This window comes from Podarcis liolepis (assembly GCF_965112155.1).
Source record: "Podarcis liolepis genome assembly, chromosome: 1".
Taxonomy (NCBI): domain Eukaryota; kingdom Metazoa; phylum Chordata; class Lepidosauria; order Squamata; family Lacertidae; genus Podarcis; species Podarcis liolepis.
Window position 1 is genome coordinate 128,758,315 of NC_139554.1, and position 13,325 is coordinate 128,771,639.

At 47.7% G+C, this 13,325-nt stretch overlaps 1 protein-coding gene across 1 annotated transcript in view; it reads left to right on the top strand.

Annotated features, from left to right (window-relative positions):
* KLF7 (KLF transcription factor 7) overlaps nt 1-13,325 on the top strand; it is a 93,576-nt gene that overhangs the window by 69,988 nt on the left and 10,263 nt on the right. The window contains exon 4 of the mRNA XM_083474863.1: nt 524-647. Coding sequence (XP_083330989.1) covers nt 524-647 — 124 coding nt within the window. The remainder of the gene's footprint in view (nt 1-523; nt 648-13,325) is intronic.

The window sequence follows — 13,325 nt, forward strand, 5'->3', positions numbered from 1 at the left end:
TTCTCATTACAAAAGACTGGCCTGGCTCCCCAGGCAATCCAATCAAGTAACCTGCCAGACAGGAGATAAACAACGACAGGAGAAAAACAACATTCAAAATTTCTGTTTTAGACCACCTTTTTTGTGATGTAGGTGTGATGTATTTGAGGGGTGGTCTTAGGTTACACCCCTTCTGTGATGTGTGTATGATGTTTCTGGGGGTGGTCTTGATCTACAGGATGGGAATTTCAAAAGTCTTTATAAGGCCTTGCATGCCATTTTTCTGGGTTCCTCCTCCTCTCCTGCGGGTGAGGGGAGCACCCTGTTGCAACAGATCAATAAAGATCAAGCTTACTAGCTGCTTTGCTTCTCAATATTCTCTGGTTGGCCTCTGTTATCTTCTCCTACCAATAGGGAACCTGTGTAAGGACTCTATATGGGCTCTTGGATACCCCATAAGGGAAAAGGGCATATTTTTGTTTACAACACCAGACACTCCAGCTTTTGGTTGACACTGACAAAACTTCTTCCGTCTTCTTTGCAGGTGAGAAGCCTTACAAGTGTTCGTGGGAAGGGTGCGAGTGGCGCTTTGCACGAAGCGACGAGCTCACGCGACACTACAGGAAACACACGGGGGCAAAACCCTTTAAGTGCAACCACTGCGACAGGTAACTTGCATCCCACCTATTGGTCCAAGAGCTGCTCTCGAGGCAACGTGGAGGGAAATCTTTTTTTTTTTTTTAAAGGAACGCTTAATGCAACGTTGGCTGCTTATTTTGGAGGAAGGGGAATCGGTCACACAAGAGCCCCCCCGTGATTGAGCTATAGGGTTACCTTTCAGCCGCGCATCTCCAAACATTTCAAGGTTGATTCCCCTTACTTGGACGGAAAGGGAAACAGGCCCTGCCCAGTAAAGAAAGAAGGTTTCCAGTTCAGTCCCTGGAATCTCCAGTTAAAACAGTCTCGGATATTAGCAGCTGGAAAAATTTCTCTTCTGGAGACATTCAAAAGTTGCTTCCAATCAACGCAGACAATACTGGCTTGGACAGTGGTGGAGCTTGGCTTGTTCGTTGCCGATACATTAACAGAGTGCGCATTTCAAAAGCCCATAATTCTGTTGCAGATATAAATATTTTACTTGCACAGATGTGAATATTTTATTTCTTTCCCTATTAAGCAAGACTGGCTTGCCCCACTGGGTAGGGTGAGCATTTGTCCAGAGTCCAAGGAAGTGGAGCACGCTTTCATTTACAGGAATTGCATGCTAGGAAATCTCTTGGTATTTGCACCAGACCATCAGCAAAATGCACAGGTACAGATGAAAAGCTATGGTTTCAGCTGGCCCTCTCTCATAAACAAACAAGGATGTTTGGTGAGGGTGGCCGTGTGTGGTTTTTCCCCTTTCCCCTTCCTCATTCATGTCTAAACTGGAGCCTGGGGTAATATTTGCAATAGAACGCATATGCTGTAAGGGAAATGAAACTTTCCCCCGTCTTCCTCTCTGCTTGCTATCGCTTGACATCCTTTTCTTCCCAGCTCAGATAGCTTCCATTATGAGAAACAGACTGGAAGCAAAAACAAACAAAAAAGGGAGCAGTGGGAGGAAAGGGGAGATATTGGGAGGGGGAGCTGGCCTTCACCCCCAATCTGAGCACATCTTTTGTTTAAAAACACTCCGTGAGTTGCGCAGGCTTTCTTGGTTGTTTGAATTTGTTACCTGCCCTCCACTGCAAGGTTCCAAATTGGCCGCTTGCCCGGTCACGGGGCGGACGATAATTGTGTGTCAAGGTCCCCAGGGCCACCCCAATAACTCACACACCACACAGAATTTTTGTTTAAGGTTTTTGGCATAATTTTGGCCACAGCTTTATTAAAATACAAAAAATGTGAGTGGTTGCTTAGGCATTGGTTGCGACTGTCTGCCCCCACCGTGGGGGACAGACTGGCATTCCGCACGATGCGAAAGTTAGAAAAGGGGAATACACTTGGGGGTAGCGACGGAGCAGGGAAGCTGCCCTCAGTCCTCCCCAAATGCAACCAGGGGCTCTTGCAATGGCCCGAGCCCCCTTGACAGAGTGGACAAGCAATAGTTAGCTCCTGATTCCTTTAACGGAATCCCTTGCAGCAGCAGCATTAGAGGGGCAGGCACAGCCAATCCATGCCCCTCAACCAACCAAACCATAAACCAATGCCTAACCGCAACCTTACAAGTTGTGTCGATTTGCTACGCAGTAGGCAAAAACCAAATGGCCCCAGTCAATCAGCCAGATGGACAAAATTCCTACTGGGCCCCTGCCCCAATGGCAGACGACCCCATGACAGGCATAGCAAGGTCAAAATGAACAACCCTAATTCTAGGGGGGGGGGGGGTACAGGCAATCCGATGCACGGGCGAAAAGAGGAAGCCCTAGCCTCGTGCAAGGAGTTTTAGCATTTCTGGCTGTCAATCAACAAATGGCAACATTAACTTCTTCCCAGCAGCAAGGGAAGCTCCAATTGCATCAGTGGCCAACAATCAATTAGCCCGCCCCCAACTTTGGAGTGTCCTGGCGGCCCCCACCGCAACACGTGCTCTCCGTGAAGGAGAACACACTTTGCAGCTCGTCGCACCAAAATCCTACCGCTGGGAAGCAACACCACAGCTAGGCGACCGTCCATTGGGGAATTCCTAGGCTGGCCACTGGGCTTGCCCACCATCTGTTTATTTGAATCCTGGACAGCCAGGCCAAGTGGGCAGGGCTTGGGATAAAGACCGGGTGCTGTCGGACAAAGAACCATTTCAGGGAACCTACATTCAATGAAACACATTAAATAACCTTAAAACCAAAATTAAAATACAAAGTTTATTACTGCGCAGAAGCGGGGAAGGACCAGTCCAGTCTTAAATAACTTGGCTGCTCCCCAAAGCCTGCGCAAAGAAGTGTATCTTGGCTACCTGGCGGGGGGGGGGGGGGAATATGGCGATTGTGCCAGGTCCATAATTGAGGGCCACCAGACAGAACAAACATGGTTCCCGTGTCATATACAGTGGCGTAGCGTGGGGGGTGCCAGGGGTGCCGGCCGCACCGGGTGCAACATCTGGGGGGGCGCAAATCCAGAGGGAAGGGACAAGTTCCTTCCTCCGCCGGGCTCCCCGTCGCCACCGCCAGCCTTGCGCCCTAGCGCGCGCGCGCCGCCGCTGCGGATGCGCTCCACTCACTGCTCACAGGAGGAGCAGACGCTGCAGCAGCGCCAACGCCAACGTCTGGCTGGGCACGGGCAGCCTCCGCACCCCGGCGCTGCCGCCATCCCCTTGGCCCAGCCACAGGCAGCGGCTGCTTCTGCCAACTGGGAGAGAGGAGAGGTCCGAGGGGCCTTGCCGCGCCCTGCACTCCCCAAAACCCTCCGAGAGGAAGCCGGCGGGCGGGTGAGGGTCTCCCGGCAGAAGGGGGCGCCGCTGGCTCCGGCTCTCAGCGCAAGTCTCAGCCGCGGGGGGGTGGGGGGCGAGGACGGAGCATGGCTGGAAGCCCCCGGACCCGGCCGGGAGGAGGAGAGGCACTCGCCAAGCCCGGATCTGGAGCTCCACCTACAGCCCAAGGAGAGGAGGGGGCGGGGAGGCGCCCGAGGGGAGGGGGCTTCGGCTGCCTCGGCCCGCGGGGGCTCCGCAAATAATAAATTTAATAAATTCCTGCTGAGCCTTTGGGGGGGGGTCCTTGGCTCCTTCGCTCGCCCCCAGCCCCAGTGGCGTAGTGTGGGGGGGTGCAGGGGGGCCGGGCGCAACATCTGGGGGGGGGCGCTCGCACTCGAGTGCTAAAATCCACGGGTTAGGGGGCGCAAATTACTTGCCTTGCCCCGGGTGCTGACAACCCACGCTACGCCACTGTTTTTTATATATATATATATATATATATATATATATATATATATATATATATATATATATATATTTGCTTTCGTAGATTTTCACGGGTACAGGAATGCAGGTTTTGGTGTCTTCGGGTGTCTTCCCGTGTAAGACACCCGAAGACACCAAAACCTGCATATATATATATATATATATATATATATATATATATATATATGTTTTCGTAGATTTTCACGGGTACAGGAATGCAGGTTTTGGTGTCCTCGGGTGTCTTCCCGTGTAAAAGTTGGGGTGTCTAGGCGACGTTTCGACGAGGTCTCACTCTGTTCCAGTAACAAGAAGCCGAAAGCACCAGCCTGAAGATGACGAGTGAGACCTCGTCGAAACGTCGCCTAGACACCCCAACTTTTACACGGGAAGACACCCGAGGACACCAAAACCTGCATATATATATATATATATAGTATGACCCTGAGAAGGTGACATGAGAGGGTCTTTGGAGAATCAGCAAAGAAAAAAAAGAAAAAGGAGGGAGGGAGGGAGGGAGGGAGGGAGGGAGGAAGAAAGAAAGAAAGAAAGAAAGAAAGAAAGAAAGAAAGAAAGAAGCCAAGCCTCTAAACAGTGTTAAGATAAGTCAATTTAATTAGACATCTAAGGACGTGGGTGGTGCTGTGGGTTAAACCACAGAGCCTAGGACTTGTCGATCAGAAGGTCGGCAGTTCGAATCCCCGTGATGGGGTGAGCTCCCGTTGCTCGGTGCCAGCTTCTGCCAACCTAGCAGTTCAAAAGCACATCAAAGTGCAAGTAGATAAATAGGTAGCGCTCCAGCGGGAAGGTAAACGGCGTTTCCGTGCGCTGCTCTGGTTCGCCAGAAGCAGCTTAGTCATGCTGGCCACAGGACCTGGAAGCTGTACGCCGGCTCCCTTGCCCAATAAAGCGAGATGAGCGCCGCAACCCCAGAGTCGGTCACGACCGAACCTAAAGGTCAGGGGTCCCTTTACCCTTTACCTTTTAAGAGGGCTATAGGTTTTGGTTTTCATGCTCCTCAAGGGTCCAGCTATCCTTTTATCCAGTTCACTAGCACAGATGTGGCAACCACTGGTCGCGCATAGTCATGTGGGGAGACACAGGCTTGGACACGGATGATTTTACAATGTAACCTTCTAATTCATGCCAATGTCCTTGTTCTTATACTTGCAATTGCCTGCGAGGGTGTCCCCCCCCCCCCCCCGTTTTTGTTTGAAAAGAACAATAAAAATACATTGAAGAAGAAAAGAGCAAACCACATTTCAAACTATTTGGCATAAAATTATTTATATCACCATTCGCAATCACAAAAATAAAAGCATGAATGGAAACAAATCTAAGCCATTAATACAAAATAATGGCTTGAAGAATGTAAAGCATGTCTAAATTGAATAGTTAAGTCACAAAGCATCCACATCTAATAAATAAAACGTAAAAAATAAAATGAAACAGAGAGGACTGCAGGCGTATTGTGCTTATGAAGATTTCTGTAGCCACCACTGCCTTAAAGTGCACTTTCAAGCTATTTAGCTTTCTTACAGTGTATTTATATAAAGGCAAATAACTGCACAGTCACTTTTTACCTTTATAGGCAGCTGTTATTTGTGGTTGCCTTTTACACTCAGTTTCCTTAGAAGTTATGGAGCTCTTGTTTACTTTTGAAAACTTGCTGTAAGATTTAACAGATCTTACAGACTGGAATACTTGGCTCAGTGTACTTTAGACTATCTGACTGTTAGCATAGCATTGGCAAAATAAAATCAGACTTCCCAGTAATAAAACCAAATAGCACTGTCATTGCCAAGCAGTAAACCACCTAATTTGAGAGACTGGCCATGCGCAATCTAAAGCTGAGATCTTGCCGAGGCAATAATCAAATAATATCTTACATCTGGCCATGCCATCTTCTGAAATCCTATTTATATATGTAACTTTGAGAGCAGGTTTTGGAAAATTACCCGTCCTTTTAAAGCAGCCCTCAAGACTTCTGTTGCAATAAGGAAATGCTTTTAATACAATCAAATCTCTCTTTAGTTCCTGAACACATTTAGATTGCTGGGGTTCACGTATAGAGAAGAGGACATAAACAGATACCTGGGGAAGAAATATTATCATTTTTCACATTCTGTCTGTCGGCTGCGCCCGTTCATCCCACCAAGTTATATAATAATAATAATAATAATGATAATAATAATGATAATAATAATAATAATAATAATAATAATAATAATATAATTTATTATTTATACCCCGCCCATCTGGCTGAGTTTCCCCAGCCACTCTGGGTGGCTCCCAATCAACTATTAAAAACAATACAGCGTTAAATATTAAAAACTTCCCTGAACAGGGCTGCCTTCAGATGTCTTTTAAAGATAGGATAGCTACTTATTTCCTTCACATCTGAAGGGAGGGTGTTCCACAGGGAAGGTGCCACTACCAAGAAGGCCCTCTGTCTGGTTCCCTGTAACCTTACTTCTCGCAATGAGGGAACAGCCAGAAGGCCCTCGGCGCTGGATCTCAGTGTCCGGGCTGAACGATGGGGGTGGAGACGCTCCTTCAGGTATACAGGACCGAGGCCGTTTAGGGCTTTAAAGGTCAGCACCAACACTTTGAATTGTGCTCAGAAATGTGCTGGGAGCCAATGCAGATCTCTCAGGACCGGTGTTATGTGGTCTCGGCAGCCGTTCCCAGTCACCAGTCTAGCTGCCGCATTCTGGATTAATTGCAGTTTCCGGGTCACCTTCAAAGGTAGCACCATGTAGAGAGTGTTGCAGTAGTTCAAGCAGGAGATAACTAGAGCATGCACCACTCCGGCGAGACAGTCCGCGGGCAGGTAGGGTCTCAGCCTGCGTACCAGATGGAGCTGGTAGACAGCTGCCCTGGACACGGAGTTAACCTGCACCTCCATGGACAGCTGTGAGTCCAAAATGACTCCCAGGCTGCGCACCTGGTCCTTCAGGGGCACAGTTACCCCATTCAAGACCAGGGAATCCCCACACCCACCCGCTCCCTGTCCCCCAAAAACAGTACTTCTGTCTTGTCAGGATTCAACCTCAATCTGTTAGCCGCCATCCATCCTCCAACCGCCTCCAGACACTCACACAGGACCTTCACCGCCTTCACTGGTTCTGATTTAAAGGAGAGGTAGAGCTGGGTATCATCCGCATACTGATGAACACCCAGCCCAAACCCCCTGGTTTTTCCTCTGACAGTGCTGCCTTCCTTTTTATTTCTGGACATTTGGCCGTGCTTTAGTTTGTTCAGAATGCGGGATAACATAACTTAGAGGGAGATCTCTGGAGCCTTGCTTTTCTTCGCATGCCTTTTGTCAACCGAAGGAAGATGTGTTCTCTTTTCTTTGTTGGCAGTGAGAGACTCCTTAAACAATTGTTGTTCTATTGTTGCCACTGGAAGTAGCTTAGTTCTTCACAGTTGAGGGAATTGTCTTCTTGGAGTGAGACCGCTGCTTTCTTGTAATCTTTAAGGAGAAGCTGACAACTTGCTGACCTTGGGCTGAAGCCGTTCGTTTCATTTCAGCGTTGCGTTTCGTGCTCTACAGCAGTTTAACTCCCTTTCCCACAACCTTAGTTATTTATCTTGGTTAGAGCTGTGCACAAACGGCCCTTAAAAACCACCTGCCCTGTTTGTGGGCAGAGAAGTTGGGAGGAACCGTTTCACAAGATCTCCCCAGGGGCAGGAAGAATTTTCCAATGGTTTCTCAGGGGGTGAGGCTCATCATTAGCAGCGGAAGTAGCAGAACCAACACGTTCCTTTCCCCCTAAGAGTGTGTGTAAGTGTGTACAGCTTGCAGCAGCAGCCTGTCCATCATTTAGCATCATCTAACTAGCATTGGGTGGCGCTGTGGGTTAAACCACAGAGCCTAGGACTTGCTGATCAGAAGGTCAGCGGTTCAAATCCCCGCAACAGGGTGAGCTCCCGTTGTTCAGTCCCTGCTCCTGCCAACCTAGCAGTTCGAAAGGACGTCAAAGTGCAAGTAGATAAAAAGGTACCACTCTGGCGGGAAGGTAAACGGCGTTTCCGTGCGCTGCTCTGGTTCGTCAAAAGCTGCTTAGTCATGCTGGCCACATGACCCGGAAGCTGTAAGCCAGCTCCCTCAGCCAATAAAGCGAGATGAGTGCTGCAACCCCAGAGTCGGCCACGACTGGACCTGATGGTCAGGGGTCCCTTTACCTTTACCTAAACTAGCATTGTTCCATGACATTGTGAAGGGGAAATGGTAGCCACACTACCAAAAAAACCCAGAAAATGTTGGGAAAAATTCTTCAAAGTGGCCTCCTCCTAAGAGGGTAAGGGGAAATGCCTCATCTTTTCAGAAGAAAAGTGTTCTGATAAATTTCAGCTTGGCTCTTGTTGTAATATTATTCTGCCCATTGAACAGGCTGATGTCTCTGTTTTCTCCTGGCTTGTTTCCAAAGACAAACACAACTAGTCCTTCATGCCCAAGGCAGATACAGGGTTGTCTTTCCTGAGCAGAAGTCCTTCCATGGCTTGTGGCAAGTTGCATTTGAAACTGAGGGGACATGATACAGAACGGGTGTGTGAGCTTTCCACAGTTGCCTTGGGCTTGCCTAAAGTCGCTTTTTGGGTAGTGGTCTTTTTGCATTTGGGTGTCAGAAGTACTCAGCCTGATGCATGTGAGGGATGGGGGGCGTTGCTTCTGTCTGTCTCTCCCTTTTTCTTTCTCTTTCTCACACACACCCATACACCACACACACACACACACACACACACACACACACAATACCCTGTATCCAGGGCAGCTGTCTACCAGCTCCACCTGGTTCACAGGCTGAGACCCTACCTGCCCGCAGACTGTCTCGCCAGAGTGGTGCATGCTCTGGTTATCTCCCGCTTGGACTACTGCAGTGGACTCTACGTGGGGCTACCTTTGAAGGTGACCCGGAAACTACAACTAATCCAGAATGTGGCAGCTAGACTGGTGACTGGGAGCAGCCGCCGAGACAACATAACACTTGAAAGACCTGGCTCCCAGTATGTTTCCGAGCACAATTCAAAGTGTTGGTGTTGCCCTTTAAAGCCCTAAACGGCCTCGGTCCAGTATACCTGAAGGAGCGTCTCCACTTCCATCGTTCTGCCCGGACGCTGAGGTCCAGCACCGAGGGCCTTCTGGCGGTTCCCTCATTGCGAAAAGCAAAGCTACAGGGAACCAGGCAGAGGGCCTTCTCGGTAGTGGCGCCCTCCCTGTGGAACGCCCTCCCACCAGATGTCAAAGAGATAAACAACTACCTGACATTCAGAAGACATCTGAAGGCAGCCCTGTTCAGGGAAGTTTTTAATGTGTGACATTTTAGTGTATTTTTGGTCTCTGTGGAAGCTGCCCAGAGTGGCTGGGGAAACCCAGCCAGATGGGCGGGGTACAAATAAATTATTATTATTATTATTATTATTATTATTATTATTATTATTATTACAGTTTCAGTCTAGCTTCAGAGAGTAGAGTGGAGGAGGTTTGCTTCAGCTCCGTTCTATAAGATTTTACAGCTGCTTTTTGAGTAAGTCCGCCTTGTGTTCTGCCTCAGGGTCCTGCTGCATTAGTTGTGCAGTACAGTGGTACCTCAGGATGCGAACGGGATCCGTTCCGGAGCCCCATCCACATCCTGAATGGAAGGTAAGATGCGACGGCGCGTCTGCGCGTGCGTGGGCCACGTTTTGCCACTTCCGCGCATGCGCCTGATGTCATTTTGAGTGTCTGCACATGCGTGAATGGTGAAACCCGGAAGTAACACGCCCAGTTACTTCCAGGTTGCCGCGGAGCACAACCCGATAGCACTCAACCTGAAGCACATTCAACCCGAGGTATGACTGTAATGGCTACAGGGAGCGCTGTGAAATCTCCACTTGGCCACAAAGTCGCCCTTTGAAGCTGGGCCAGCCACTCTCTTGGTCTAACCAAAGTCAAAGGGTTGTTGTGAGGACAAAATGGGAGGGATTCCAGGAATAGAGATCCTGTGCCCCCCCCCAAAAAAAACCCCCAAGTTTTGGGACTGCATCTCCCATAATTCCAGATCTTTGGCCATGATAGCTGATGGGAACTGGAGTCCAACACCATCTGCAGAACCACAGGTTCCACATTCCTGACGTACAACACCCTCAAAAGACTGGAGATAAAAATGTAGTAGACCATTATGCAGCAAATGAACATCCAGCAGGTTAGTGTTCTACGCTTGTACCGGAGAGTCCATGTCCTTGGGAGTTTTCCTCCTCATTGGAATAAAGGCGTGCATCTTAATTGAACAGGCAGACAAAATATTTATTAATTTCATAAAATTTATACATGGCTTGATTGTGTATATATAAAACCACCTCAAAACCATTTACAGAAAACAATACATTTATCAATAAAATAGCAATAGTAATTTAAAACATTTAAGAAAATGCAAATCAACAATAAACTAAAGACAGATTAAACATGTATCAACATTTTAAATAGCGGTATCTGCGCAGGCTTGTCTAAGCAGAATGTTTTCAGCAGGCACTGAAAAGAGTATATAGCAGGCATAGGCAAACTCTGCCCTCCAGATGTTTTGGGACTACAACGCCCATCATCCCTAGCTAACAGGACCAGTGGTCAGGGATGATGGGAGTTGTAGTCCCAAAACATCTGGAAGGCTGAGTTTGCCTATGCCTGGTATATAGCAAGTTGCCTGCCAGATATCAATAGCCAGGGAGTTCCAATGTTTTAGGCCACACTAAAATATTGATTTCTTACGTCGAACGGGTATTACGTGGCACTTGTAACAATGCCAGTTCACAGATCAAAGTGATTGAGTGGGTATATATGGGCTCAGGTGATCTCATAGGTAAACTGGTCCCCAGTTGCTATGTGCTTTGTATACTAATAGCAACACCCTGAACATGGCCCAGTAGCAAATCGGCAACCAGTACAGATCTCTGAGCACAGGTGTTGCATGCTGACAATGTCTTACTCCTCTCTGCAATCGTGCTGCAGTGTTCTGGATCAAGCGCAAGGAAGCCCCACATAGAGCACATTGCAGTAATCCAGTCTTGAAGCAACCAAGGCCTGAGCTTCTATCTCCAGGCTTCCCCAGTCCAGGAACAGCCATAGCTGTCGAACCAATTGCAGTTGGCAAAAGGCGCTTCTAGACACTGGGTCCAGAAGCACCCCAAACTGCGAACCTGCTCCTTCAGGGGGAGTGCAACGCCATCCGGGGGGGCCAGTTGACCAATTTATTGGATATGGGAAATACTCATAATAATAATAATAATAATTTATAATTTATACCCCGCCCATCTGGCTGGGTTTTCCCAGCCACTCTGGGCGGCTTCCAAAAGAATATTAAAATACTGTGATACATCAAACATTAAAAGCTTCCCTAAAGAGGGCTGCCTTCAGATGTCTTCTATAAGTCTGGTAGTTGTTGTTCTCTTTGACATCTGGTGGGAGGGCGTTCCACAGTTCAGCTTGTTTTCTGACATCCATCTCCCCACCGCATCCAAGTAATGGCCTAAGACTGCACCGTCTCTGTTAAGTTGTGGGTGAACATATCAGACGACACAGCGATTCTTCAAACAGCTCTTGTTTATTCACAGGCCAGAACAGAACTGAACTGAAGGCTTCAGCCAGCCTGCTTATATAGAGCTCCACTAGAACGCAACAGTAACCATTTTCTGTAACTATCCAATCACTGAACGTCACTTTCAATCCCTTATTTGCATATGTGGACCTGAGTGAAAACCATCTACAGTATCCCCCTGCTGGCCCAGGGTGAGAACTTCAGTACATAACAGTCTCTCCTGATTCAGATGTGGTGGAGAAATAGAGCTGCGTGTTATCAGCACTCTTTAAGTAAGCACTTGATCTCCAAAGGCACAGGGGGTGAGAGGGTGTAATGTAGAGAAACCTTGCCATATGGATAATCATACAGTGGTACCTCTAGTTGTGGACTTAATTCATTCTGGGGTGCCATTCGCACCCCGAAAAGTTCACAACTAGAGCGCCTCTTCTGCGCATGTGCGTTTCTGTGCGTGCGTGAAGCGTGCAGATCGCTCCTGCGCATGCGCGGGCAGCAAACCCGGAAGTAAACACTTCTGAGTTTGCCACATTCGTAAGCTGAAAGTCCGCAACAAGAGCAGAACGCAACATGAGGTATTACTGTACATATTTTGTCACTCCCCCCCCCCAAAAAAAGTTCGATTATCTGAGGAAATGAGAGTCCCGCTGCTTATCCAGAAACTTACTTCATTCAAACTGGCAAAATAATAGTTCTTTTTATTTAATTGTCCCAGCTTGTGATTGTAACATTTGCTTTCATTACTCTTCTTCCTTCCCTATTCCCAGGAGTATGCAGCAATAATCTCTTTTAAGCTCTCATTTGTGAGAGAAAATAAGTCTCTGATTAGCTGAATAAGGATGCTTTCATGAACCGACAACCTAGCTGATAAATGTCCTGTTATATCCGCAAGGTGATTTGTGATGGCTCTTTTTTTAACCTCTTCCTCTCCACCCTGTTTTGGTCAGCACAAGTTTAATTGACATGGGACACTGGAAACTTAAATAGCAATCAGGGGCTCTATGTGGGCTTTCAGACTTTTTGTTTAAACTACCTTGCCTTTGGGGATAGAACCTGCTCATCCTGCTGCACCCAGAGAGGAGGGGGTGTTTTCAAACAAAAGAATTGTTAACTGTGAAGACCAAAAAGGGTCATTTTCTTTGTTTGTTTGTCTGTTCAAATACCTGAATAGGTTTTGGTGATCTTGAGAAAGGCAGATCGGCAGCATAGCCCACAACGCGGGGTTTCTGTAGGCTAAAAAACCCCTCACTGTTTTGAGTTCCTTGGAAGAAGTGGCAAGGTATAAAATGAAAATAATAAATTTCCGCTAACAATGACATATGACCATGTGAAGATGAATGTGTATCCTCATTCTCTCCAGAATGTGGTTGCCGCCCTAGACCAATCACACAAGCTTCCTTGCTATGTGGTTTGTTAAAGAGATCAGATTCTGGACATGTTGAAAACTCAGAATTTTGTGCATTGCATGTATGTACCAGATAGATGCCCTCATGTTGTCAGAGGGCTTTTTGACTGTGGCACTCCTTTAAAAAAAAGTGTACTGCCCTTAATCTGAAGATCGCAGGCATTTCACAACATAAAAATATAAAATGAGGGCACAAAACATAGAATAAAACAAAGGCAAACCAAGAACCCCTCACCCACAACCACGTTTCAGATTCTATAGAATGTTAATCAGCCAAAGGCCAGGTTGAAGAGAAAACTGGTGCCTAAAGAAATGCGATAAAGGCGTCTGGTAAACCTCCCTGGGGAAAGCGTTCCACAAATGGGGAGCCACCACAGAAAAGGCCTGTCCTTGTGCTGCCACCCTCGAGAACTCTCACAGAGGCGGCACACAAAGAAGAGCCTCAGAAGATGATTGCAGGGTCCGGGGCAGTTCATATGGAAAGAGGCTGTGCTTG